General features: G+C 33.9%; 1 protein-coding gene across 1 annotated transcript in view; it reads left to right on the plus strand.

Annotated features, from left to right (window-relative positions):
• Positions 1 to 13,270, plus strand: part of LOC123560918 (uncharacterized) — a 62,474-nt gene that overhangs the window by 20,921 nt on the left and 28,283 nt on the right. The window contains exons 3-8 of the mRNA XM_053516818.1: positions 163 to 342; positions 1,930 to 2,061; positions 2,844 to 2,993; positions 4,497 to 4,673; positions 9,909 to 10,112; positions 11,448 to 11,657. Coding sequence (XP_053372793.1) covers positions 163 to 342; positions 1,930 to 2,061; positions 2,844 to 2,993; positions 4,497 to 4,673; positions 9,909 to 10,112; positions 11,448 to 11,657 — 1,053 coding nt within the window. The remainder of the gene's footprint in view (positions 1 to 162; positions 343 to 1,929; positions 2,062 to 2,843; positions 2,994 to 4,496; positions 4,674 to 9,908; positions 10,113 to 11,447; positions 11,658 to 13,270) is intronic.

Raw genomic sequence — 13,270 nt, forward strand, 5'->3', positions numbered from 1 at the left:
TAATATACTTAGTCGCAAAGTGGAACGTAACACAAAAGTAATATTTAAAAAAATCAAAAAGATGATGCAATAATTTTTTATTTATCTATATAAAAATGATACGCGACAGTATTACATTCGGGATGAAAATTGCAGAAATCATTATTGTTGCTGTATTTTCAGTTTGTGAATTTCCACCGCCAGTCCCAGCAAACGGGAGCGTTACAATTACCGCTGATGTGTTTGCGGTTACCTACGAGTGTGATCTGGGATTTTATCGTTCTACAGGGGATTCTCAACGAACCTGTAAGGAAAGATACTCACCAGGCAAGTGGTCTGGTAAATTGCCGACTTGTTCTCCAGGTAAATATAATACAGCTACTGAACTGCAGTTTGATGTAATGCAGCTTACATTTTCATTATGATATAGATTAATTATTTCGTAATAAAAATCATGAATGCTTCTTTTGTATGATTCGTTTAAATGACTTCTGTTATTAGGTGCATTGCTTCATATATCCAATTACTAACCATCTTTCGCTTTAAAAAAAGCAAAATAATTATAGCTAGCAATTCAGATTCCTGAACAAAGGAGATATATATAAAACGGTGCCCGTCTTTTGTGTAGATTTCCAATTGCCAATAACATATTGCGAAAGTGTATAAATCTATTTTTTCTTCACTAATTTTCATTAGACTTGGTCACTCCTATAACTTTCTAAACAAAAGGAACTCACTTTCTATCAAGTCCTTTAACATAGCATTTACTGATAATGTTATAACTTGAAAAAGAACAGTGGGATAAGTCTAGGAAGAATATTTCTAGAATTTTAATTCGCTACAACGCCTATCCATTTTTATAAAAGGGATGAGTTATGCCTTGCCTTTCAGAGACATATGATTAAACAATGACACAGGAACGTTTATTGGTTATAGAAACTGACAAGTAATTTCAGCCCACTGATTCAAAATAAGCAATCAGGTTTGAAATATTTCACGCTTAGGGATGTCGGTCACACGAATAAATGCTTTTCGGACGAACCTTGGTAACGGATATATAGCAAAGTGTCACAGGCTTCAAGACGATATCTGTGTTATTTTCCGTTATTGAAAACAAAAGTAGTTTCACGTATTGATATGCCTTTTCAGTATTTAGCTTATTTTTGACAGTATAGTGTTCTTCGGCCTCAAATAAGTGACTACGTTTAAACAGATTATATAGATAGTAAAGTACACTTTATGCCATTTTTTATTAAATGCCACGGCTTTCATGACGAACCAATTTTTTTACATCCCACTTTCTGTCTACAGTTTGACAGAATCATTACGTAGAAAAATGTATTATTTTGGACATTTTTTAATTCTTTTCAATGACGGCAAATAACACAGACATCGTCCTGAAACCCGTGACACTTTGCTCACAAATCCGTTACCAAGGATCGTACGAAGGCATTTCTTCGTGTGACCGCCTTCCGTAAGCGTGCCTTTCTCGATCTACGTTTGAGAATGGCCTAGTATTTTTCCAGTACATGGCTATGGTTTGTACAAAACATACTGGTAGAGAGTAGATATGTACACATAAAAAAATTGAATATTCTCTTTCTGGCCTGTTGCTTGTGGGCTGTGCTGCTTTTAGTGTTGTCTTAAAAATACTATAAATTATTGGTTGAACTGTTGATTCATAATAACAATAATTATATAGTATGGAATCTGTCGCCTTTTAAATATTATGTGGTAATTTTTTCGATATTCATATTTCAGTCAAGAAAAATATTAATAAATTGTATTTTTACAAGAAATGACAACTTAATTGAATTTAATACAACACCTAAATACACAAAACTTACTTTCTTATTTCTTTCAAAAAATTAGATATATGTAATATATATAAGATTGTTACTACAAGTATACTAGACAGGTGTTTACGTCATCAGTTAAATTTGTTTATAGTAATTGGACAAAATTGCACAAATGGACACGTGAAAGCAGCTTGTACAAAGATTGCACATGCGGATTGTGTAGGACCGGTGTGCAAATGTGACGAAAGTTACCGTAATCTGGCAGGAATTTCGTGCGAAGAAGGTCAGTGTTTATCACATATACACATACAAAAAAGTGAGAGGACAAAGTTCGTGACTATTTATAATAATAAGGCTGCATTTAAACGTACTTTAGCAAACGCTTTGTCACTATCTTTATGTATTTGGTTGGAAATGTGCAAAGACTATCTGATTCTCCATCTGATAAAAAAGTGCAAAAAGAAGTCAAAATCTACCGAACATGACTTTATATGTAGATTGTTTCTCTAATTCAAAACATAACGGGAGATGATGTTTCAAGCGATACTTCATTGAAGTCTAAGTTATATCGGTGTAATCACAGTTGGTGAGTTGCATTGATCAAACATTCTTCGTACTCGCTTTAACCGTACAATCTGCCTAATTCGTCGCTTTATTTGAAGTGACTTGAACTTGGAAAACTGTTGTAAATATTATTTTATTTTGTGAACTGCTTATACGTGTTATTATGTTTGTTGTCTGTTTAAAAATAGTTTCATAAAACAGAAGAGTTACGTTTGGCGTTGAAAATAACGTGAAAACGACACAGGTGTAACTATTTTCTTTACAGCCCGAGATGAATCTGTAGAACAATACGTTTAATAGTGCTAAAGCCTAAGATTCAATACAGTCAGAGTATCTATGCATGTACGAAAGTTATGATACTGACATTTTGCCAACTTAAATTTTAAACAAACGTTTGCTTACTTTTGTTTTATAAAATTGGTAATACATGTTTGATTCTGTTTTAATCCAATGATGGTAAAGAAAAATGTTTGTGCACAAGATAGTTAACTTTTTTTGTAGTCCACTTGAGCAGCTGTTCACAAGACAAGGATTGCATTAGTTTGACACATTCGAAATGCATAGGCAAAAATGAGTCCAGAGATGCTAATAGCCGATGTATGTGCGAAAATGGCTATTATTACAAAGAGACCAGCCATTCGTGTTACAAAGGTATGAACCTGTTTCCAAAACTGAATGATATTGTGTCAGTTGCTCCTTATTCCAGTTAATATGTTCGGTAAGGCATTTATTCTATCATATGTAAATTTCTAATTACCTTTGAAAAATGTGACCAGTAATTCTTGGTAAAATGTATGAAGTTATTTCTTGAGTTGAAACTGATAGTAGGATGTTAATTCCTTCTCTGGCATTTGCAGTTGATGCAAGAGACATGGCTTTGAAACAATGCTGTACAAATATGAGTGATTTTAGCATTATTATGTTGTTGTATGTGATTGTGAAGCGGATACAAATGTATGTTACCAAGTTGGAATACTTGTATCTTGCAATGGTATTACAGAAATTGATATCAACAAAAGCAAAATATGTGTATTTAGAAAATTAAGCTTACAACAAAGGTGTTGTTTACTGACTCATGGTTTGTACACTTTAAAACAGAAATACAAGTTTTCATGCTAATACATGTTTACAAGATATTTTAGCGATAAAGTTTAGAACAATAAATACATTTTTAAGGATAAAACGTTTTCTTGAACACTCATCACTCAAAGGTGCTAATGTGTCCTTACGCATATAGAACAAAAATAGATCTTGCTGCTTAATTGGAAAAAAGTACACTCTTGTTACAAACATAAAGCACTTTCATTTGCAACAAATTGTAAATGAACCAAACTTGATTTTAGATCTGAGTTGTTGACTTTAAATGTTTTCTTATTATTTCGTCATACAATCAACATTTGATAAAAACTATAATGCAAAAGTACTAAAATATGACACATATAAAAAAAATACGCACACTGTTGTCCAATATGCACCTTCATAAATTGTTGTCGAGTAATGAAGTATTCAGAAAGTTCTCAGTTTATGCTTTTGTATTATTGTATTCTTCCTCTGAACAAATAAATCTGCTATTTTTCTTCTTTAAACAATTTATATTTGTTCTTGTACTGCCCTTCAGGAAAATAGAAATTCAAACATGCAAAATTTTTATTAAAGGAAATGAATATCATATATATTTTTTAATGTTCAATAAATTCTAAAATACATAGTATTACGCTTCAGTCAATGAAGGTAATTATCTCTTCAGAAAAGTTTACTATGACACGTTCAGAGTGAATGAAATTGTGTCAATAATGTGCGATCTAAAAGGACAGTGAAGTTGTTTGGAAACCTTAATTACCTCTGCTGGCCATTTATAAATGTTTACATAATGCTCATTTGCTTGAATCTAAATTATAGATTTTAGATTATATATAAGAATGAAAAACCATAAAAATACTTTTTCCCGGTTTTTGAATTATACAGGAAAAAGACAAAGTCCTGTTTATGTTATTTCTAATAAAAACATCTATTTCTGTCAATCACCATTTGTGGACAAATATTTATTAATTTTCGTGTTGAAAATAAAACAAGCCTTCCTTTCTAGAACAACATCCGATAGGTTGTTATTATAAATCTGCCACAATTCTGTCCATTTCGTTTAAATTGTTTCAGATTGTGGAGGATTATCAAATCCCTCAAACGGAAAAGTCGATTTAACAAACGGCACAACCTACCAGTCAGTAGCAAAGTATGAATGTAACACCGGTTACACATTACATGGTGCTAGCGATACAACATGTACAGCGAAAGGAAACTGGACTGAACATTTCGTGAACTGCACTATTAATGGTAAGTTATGAATTGACAAACAATGAAAAAAGTTTTTACTTCAGATTCCTCACTTCTGAAATTGACCAAGATTTCATACACACAGATTTAGGATATCAAGTTGACAAAGTGGCCTCTAAAATGGTTACAAAGTTTTGATAAAATGATTTTTTTGTTCTTTTTTTTTTCTTTTGTTGCTTAGTTATCTTAGATTAAAATCAGACAAACATTTCAACCAGGTCTCATGTACATCAGGTAGAAAATATGACCTTTTGAGTGTTTTGAGTGACTTTGTATCTACGTGTAGTTTTTGACTAAGATTCCTACTTTATCTACATTCATAGAGGCAAACAATCTGATAAAGTTTTATAAATATCAAGTAGAAAATGTGACCTCTAGGGTATTGGCAGGGTTTTTCTATGGTTCGACCTAGTGACCTAGTTTAAGGTCTAAGGTAACCCATCTTTGAACCCGAACTAGATTTAAAAGTGTCAAACACAGTTTTATGAAGATAAAGTAGTGAAAGTAGACTCAAGATTTCATAGAGACAATCAATTTGAGAAAGTTTCATGAAGGTCGAACAGAACAATCATCATGTGGCCTCTAGAGTGCTGGTAATGTATTTCTGTGATTTAATCTAGTTTTTGATCTTGGGTTACCCAGTTTAAAACTTGTTCCATATTTTATAGAGGAGGACGTTCTGAAAAAAGTTTAAAGATCAAACAGAAAATGTGTTTCTTTAAAATATTAATAAGGTTTTCCTATCATTTGACAAAATTACCTAGTTTTTTTAACGAAGAAGATCTAGTAATGAAATTTCCGAGATTTAATTGAGGGTGTTCTAACGAAGTTTCATTAAGATTGTGTAAAATTGTTATCTCTACTGTGTTAACATTCAAGTTGTTGATGTCTCAAGACACACGACGCACGACGACGGGCGACGGACACAACATGATCGCTTTAAAAATCAAACACACGACCCTATCTTTTTTATTTGTCAATATTTCAGTATTGTCGTTAGTGTTGGAAAATCAGGGTTGAACCAATTTCTATATTGTAGCAAAAAAATGTTCCGAACTTGTTCCAAACCTGCAGATTTACCTTAATTTGAAAAGCACGACTGAAAACAAAATTTAATGGTATTGTATTGTAGCCCCAACTTTCATATTTGACAGTATGAACTGTTACTACATATAGTTAATGTTAAGAAGAAATTAACATGTTCATGTGTATAAGGTATTAGACCCCCTCATAGTAATGTTTAAAAAATGGCATTCGCTTGGTATATTCTAAAGTTGATCTTTTACCATGCCGTTTTTATCAATTTTGTATAATTTATTATATTTCCTCAAGCTCAAGTAGAGACAAAATTGCAAGTGATGGCCACTGTCCAAAAGGTTTGCAGAGAATTCATTATACCATTATTTTTGACAAAAGAAACTTCATTCTATTAGTAAACAATTATGAAACTCAAAATAAAACAGTCAAAATCATTTTTTCTAGGGTGCCTCAAATAAAAGGATTTAATGAGACAGAATTCTAACCCTAACACTGAAAAATTAAGATTGAGTCCTGTGGGACTGTTTTAAACTTTGCTCGCTTCATTCAAAAATAACCTTGGGGCAGAAGTAAAACATAACTACATTTCTTCCACAGTATGTCATCTTAAGTGTAAAGGCGAAATAGGGATATAACGCATATAACCCAGTCTTTTTAAAGACTCTAACTCTACCACCATTGTTTCAGAGGTAAATACACTTTGGTCAGCAAGAAATCACTTATCAAATGAAACATTTCCACTTGTGCACAATGAATCAATAATAAGTCTTGAAAAGAAAGCAAAAACTTACTAAATAAAGGAATATAAAGGGAAAATAATTTGGTCCCAGTGGGGCTTGAACCTATGCCCACCTAAAAAATTTAAGACAACGTAGGTTTATTGTTAGAATTGAATACTCTTCAAAAGGAGATACACTGTCATGTGCTTAATACCTTAACAGTACTATGTATCAGTTACTTAAGGTAGTTCTGCACGTTTGGATCAAATCTTTTTCTACAACGTAGAATTTGATTAAACCCTGATATTTCAAAATTTCTTTCTCAATTGGTTAAAATAATAAATAAAATACTTGAGTAACCTTTCAAGTTCGTTGCTAAAACATTGTCATATACAAAACCAAGGGCGATACATTCAGTATAAGTATCTCAAATTGATCCTCTTGGATTTGTTTTACGTTGTGTATATCACAAATCAGTTTAAAATAGTATTGTGCATTGAAAGATAGTGTTATATCAAATTCTTAATAACCCTATGTATTTTCGTATTAAACAAACTAGGCTGAAACTGTGCGTTATTGTGTGACACTTGCAAAGTTTGAACGTCACGGTTATTACGTCATAACGTCAAACGTGGTAATGGTGCGCTGAAAAAGATAAACACACAAAACAGGCAAATATCAAAGATGTAGATAAGTCCTTGATAACATGTGTGAATTGAAATCATATTTCTTGCATGTCAGACAGGATTTTCTTATGCTTTTGCTGGAGCTACGAGGGGCGTTCAATATGTAATGTTACTCCGTATATAATCCGGTAACCGCTTGTCATTTTTAGATGCGGTTTTCGGCAAATTATAGAGCAATTTATTGGCAACACAATGCTGTATAAATTGTAAAATCGGTAGATTCAAAGTAAAAATATAATCATTTAAGTAAGGTGTACTCGGGTATACTGGACAATTTTATGTCTAAAATATTGAGATTGTAATATGCAATTCCTTGATTCTGCTATTTAACAACTACAACTATAGCTCAGTTTTCAGTTTAAACAGATAAAACAAATCATGATCTTCACAAAAACATATGAAAACTGAAATAAAAACGTTTATAAGAGTTTTAACTTGAGTGTGTATATTTTTACTCGAAAAATGATAAGGTGAGTACAATAAGCCTCTGCCATTTTGTCAGGCGCGATAATCATCGTTTAAAAAATTCTTGTATTTTAAGTTGATACTAGTTTCTTAATTCTCCATTGCGAAACTAGTTCTTACGACTTTGATTAATCGCTCACAGCACCCATTTCAAATGGAATCAGCCTCGAGTTTAGATTTTTTAGTTGTGTTGTAAAATTAAAAATGCAATAAATAGTTTAAAACAAACGCAAACTCATCACAAATTGTTGTACCGCGTAGAAAAAATGATAGAATTTTGTAATTTTACAAGTTATTCTATTTTCCTGAGACTCTGGATGCCCAGGACAAACCTAAATTATGATTATGTTCCAGTATACCTGAGTACACCTCACTAAAGTGATTATATTTTTGCTTTGAACCTGCCGATTTTTATAATTTATTTAGCATTGTGTTTCCAATAAATTGCTCTATAATGTGCCGAAAACCGCATCTAAAAATAACCAGCAGTTACGGAACTACATACGGAGTAACATCACATATTGAACGCCCCTCGTAGAAAAACTCGTCTTACATCACGGGGTGTAAGATGACTCGCGTGTTGCAACATATAAAAGAATGTGTAAATTCATATTCTACTATTATAGCGATCAAAAGAAGATAATTCGTTTGACTTCACTTCTTCTGTTAATAATGAAAATCGAAAAACAGTGATTTGCTCTTGAATAAAATCATCGAATGTCGTTCATGTGTGTATTGTTCGTATACCGAACATACGATCAATATGGTCAAACAAGGTGTCCGTCGTATTTCGTGTCATTCATGTTTTTGTATCATAACTCGTGCGGGTTTCAGCTAGCCTGAGCTTTTGTGATCACAGAGCGTCCTCCGTCCATTATTCCGTCAAATATATATATTTTTTTGTTTAATAAAAGATAAAAGGTAAGGGTAGATTTCTCGGATGTATAGAGCACCAAAAACACAGCCATAGATTCATGCATTTGTAAAGTAGTCCCACAACAAAAAGAATCTGTAACGGAAAAATAGTAAAAACCTGTTGCTTCAAAAATCCAGGAAGTACATTTTAATTCATGCAAAAGAAAATGTTTTAGGAAAAAGGAGGAGGAAGGGGTAGGGGATAGAGAAGGACTGGGTTGAAGGGGAAAATGCAACACGGATGAGTTACAAGACATACAAACGTTGCTTCTTGATAAATGTCATACCGGTATTTCAGGTTCATTTGTTTATAACTCTCCATTCATAAAGAAAATTTGAAAATAAAAAATATAAGATATCATTAAGATTTTTTGCAGGTGAAGTCCAATTACTTTACGAAACTTGTTTAAATAGGATGGGGAAGGCAATAATGGTATGTGCCAGCCTACAGTCTCAAAACTAACGCTGGAAAAAATGAAACCTCTATGATACTATGTATGTCCTTTTTGGAACATGACAGATTATTTTTCTTCCATGCCATTACAACTGCATCAGAACATTGTGTATTGAAATGATATATAGCATATATCATCAACATGAAGTGGACATGCGCTTGTTTTTAGGGTGTGTTCTTCAATTCTCATAGCGTTTCCATTCAACTAATATGAAACTTGGTATGCATCATCAACATGAAGTGTACTACATATATTACCGGGAATTACAATTATTCCTTCTGGAGTTGCGGTCCTGTTGTGAACTTTATTTATTATTTTATTACGCATTTTCTTGGGGTGGGGATTGTTGGAGGGGTGGGGGGGCAGACAATGAAATGTTGGCATCATTTTTGTTTATTTTCACTCAGTTTGTCGTCATACCAAACAGTTTGATACCTATGAAAATCTTTTTCTGTGGGGTAAGTGGTGTTGGCAAGGTAGGCCTGAGTCAGCGGCGGCCCGGCATACGTACAGTTTGTCATTAGACGCTATTTTTCATGTTCATTGAAAACAAAATATTTCTTTATTCGCTTTATCATATTTGATGAAAGCAGTTTCAAAATACATGTTGATATCCAATTTATTATAAGAGCATTGTGTTTGTTCAAAAGAAAGGCATTACTTCATAAGTAGTTGCGTGCATTTTCTTTTGCACTTATAAGTAAGGTAGTTTTGCCGGTCAGATAAAATCTAAACTTGAAAATTCTTCTCTTGCAAGCTATGTATACAACCTTGGAAACTATTTCTAAACTTAAAGCAATATATTGAAAATATAGCGCAGCATTGCATATTGATTTGCTCTTTTTTAGCAGATTGATGGTTAGCAATGATCGAGTTTATGTTGAGACATAGTTCGCCTCCTTATAATACTTCTTATATAAATGTTATATTTCCTAACACGGTTATACATTTTTACAGTATGTCAGTTACCAGACTTACCTGTGCACGTTGAGTTTGTAAGTGATGTCAAAAATGGAACAGACTTAGTGTATAACACCACCCTACTGTATAGATGTGTAGCCGGGTATGGCTTTCAAAGTAATGCAACCACGCACGAGAATAAAACGATTAGATGTCAGGCCAATTCATCGTTCAGCCATTTCGAGACTTGCAAACTAAAAGGTACTGGAAAGGAAAGTCATTCACTTAAATTGATACTTAGAACAATACAAGTATTTATTGTTATTGCAGAATTTTCCTGGAGTTTTAAGTTGATCATGTGTAAACTCTGTGATTGTTCAAGCAGAATTGTAGTCTCCTGATAGCAGAGCTTACATTTCTACTAAGAACGTAAATCAAAATGGCGAACAAAATGTCCGCCAAATATTATGCCGTTCATGTACATTTTGTTAATATAATTCGAGCCGCGCCATGAGAAAACCAACATAGTGGGTTTGTGACCAGCATGGATCCAGACCAACATGCGCATCCGCGCAGTCTGGTCAGGATCCATGCTGTTGGCTTACAGTTTCTATAATTGCAATAGGCTTTGAAAGCGAACAACATGGATCCTGACCAGACTGCGCGGATGCGCAGGCTGGTCTGGATCCATGCTGGTCACAAACCCGCTATGTTGATTTTCTCATGGCACGGCTCATTTGTGCAATATATATATTTTTTTGGATAAGACGTGTAGTTAGTGATAATATACACAGAACAAAATTGTTAAGAATTTCGTTAAACAAGGGGTCTGCAAAGCCCGATTTGTAAATCTGATAATAACACCACCACTTCTTAAACTGACATGAACTTCGGGCACAATTGTAAATATTTTTTATAAATTATCATGTCTGTTGGCTAAAGTTCCATATATTAAACTTCATAAAATTTTTAATTACAATGAAAATTGTACCTATAGTAAAACACACCTACATTTTTTGCAGATTTTTAGATGTGTTTTTATAGTTACAAAAGAAAAATGAGACTTCAAGACAATAAATTTGACTAAACTTTCAGACAATTTTAAACTGCCTATGCGCAAAGTATTATTTCAACTTTTTGTAGAATGTAATGTTTTGAATAGACTTTTCTTACTTTTTATTTCATACAATAATACTTTGTAGATTTGGATATATTTTCTCTGAAAGACATTTGTATGTCTGTACTTGGAAACACGTTAAACTGTCGTTGAAAATCGGGGTACCTAGAGTTTTTATTTCAGTGTTTGGTTATGAAGTCGCCTCACCTTGGAACTGTGTAACAGTATACAGGTGACGAATCTGCTAAGTTTAGTTAGCTTCAAGCTTAGGCGACGATTGATTATAAGAAACACTTTTTATGAGCAGTCAACTAAACAGGAATGAATTTTAGCAAAATTGTGCTATCAGACTTAACTAGATAATTATATGAAATTCGGATTAACATTTTCATGCATTATGTCTGAAGAAAAAGACTATTTGTAATGCATTACAATCTAGATATACTTAAATTGAACGGATAAACTCTTAATTTTTCTAGTATGCCAGTTGCCAGACACACTTCACGAGAAGCACATTGTGATTGTTACTGATGTCAAGAATAAAACAGAGCTTTCGTACAATACAACCCTTCAGTACACCTGTGAGGGCGGGTATGGCTTTGAAAGGAATGCAACCACACATGAACATAAAAGCATAACGTGTCAGGAGAATGCATCGTTCAGTGATTTCAAGGAGTGCAAACGAAAAGGTATTATAAAGAAAAGTAATTTTATGAAACAAATAATTACAAACGTATTATTATAACCTATCTTTGATGATCAATAATAACAATAATCGTCTGAAAATAATTATTTCACACATTTTGACTCTATGAAAATGAAATATCAAAAGTAAAGTAGTTTCCCTGCATCGACCCGTCTCAATAAACCACAACTCAAGACACTTCTAGGTGGCAACACAATTCCTGAAATTTACCTATGGGCAAGTGTTGTATGATACATTTCAATGAAATGCTTTATTGTAATGAAATCAGCTTTAAAAACGTGGGGACGGGGTTTAGCAAGAAAAGTTTTTAATATTTAAAACAACATAAACTGAACGTCATTTAAGATGTTACTCTACTTTTTGAATTGAAAATCAATATATGCACTGCTTAGATGCTAGCTATTTACTAAAGTTAAATTGTGTGATTTTATTGTTTTTATTTTATTTATTTTTTATTATTATTTTTTTTTTCTGGATTAGTTTGCAAAATTCACAAAGTGTTGTTTATTAGTTCTATCAATAGCAATCAATAAGAATGTCTTTAAGAAGATTTCTTTAAGAAGATTCCATGCACACATAGGATGTAACCAAACAAAATAATAAACAGACTAGGTTTGATAAATTTCATAAATTTTGAAGACCTTTCATTCAACCTCGACTTGACTTACTTGACTTATTCCTCTTCGCTCCGATCGGAACATAGGGCCCGCTCTCCATCTCCCTCTGTCTTTGGCTGCTCTCTTAGCTTCACCCCAATTCATGTTAATGAGTCTGAGGTCCGCCTATAGAGCTCTTCTCCAGGTGGTGACTGGTCGTCCCCTTTTCCACTTCCCTTGTGGGTTCCAGTCCGAGACGTGGCGTGGAATATTGCCCTGTCATCTGCGCAGTGTGTGTCCGACCAAATTCCACTTCCTGATCTGGATAGTCTTTTTTATTAGATCTTTTTTATTGGATCTTGCTTCGTGCGGGGCATCATTGGTTATACGCTCTGGCCATCTGATGCGCAAATCTGGCGGAGAGAGGTGTTAATGAAAACTTGCCACTTGCTGTCTAAGCTCTTTGTGCGTCTCCAGGTCCTCGAACCGTACATCAACACAGACTTGACTTAGTGTGGAACAGCCTTAGCTTTGTGTGTAGACTGATGTTCTCGTTTCTCCACACTGGCCTTATGGTGACAAAAGCATGCCGTGCTTTGCCGATCCTGGACTTGACGTCTTCGTCGGCTCCTCCTGTCTTGCTGACAACGCTGCCAAGGTAGGTGAAGTGGTCAAGCTCCTCCAACGGTTGTCCATTGATAATGAGAGGTGCTTCCTGAATGGCGTTGACCCGTAGACTCCTAATTTTCCCTACGTTGATTTCTAGTCCTGTTGTCCTGGCAACGTTGATCAGACTCTGTCTTGTTTTGCATGTGACCATGAGAATGTGACAGTAAGGCGATGTCATCCGCAAAGTCAAGGTCTTCAAGTTTTCCCATGAGAGTCTACTGAATGCCTTTGGGTTGGTACATGCTGGTTTTCATCACCCAGTCTATCACCAGCGAAAAGATAAGAGGAGATAGCAGGCATCCTTGCCTGACTCCGGTGTTGAACTCAAAAG

The sequence above is a fragment of the Mercenaria mercenaria genome, chromosome 10 (genome assembly GCF_021730395.1).
Source record: "Mercenaria mercenaria strain notata chromosome 10, MADL_Memer_1, whole genome shotgun sequence".
Lineage (NCBI taxonomy): Eukaryota > Metazoa > Mollusca > Bivalvia > Venerida > Veneridae > Mercenaria > Mercenaria mercenaria.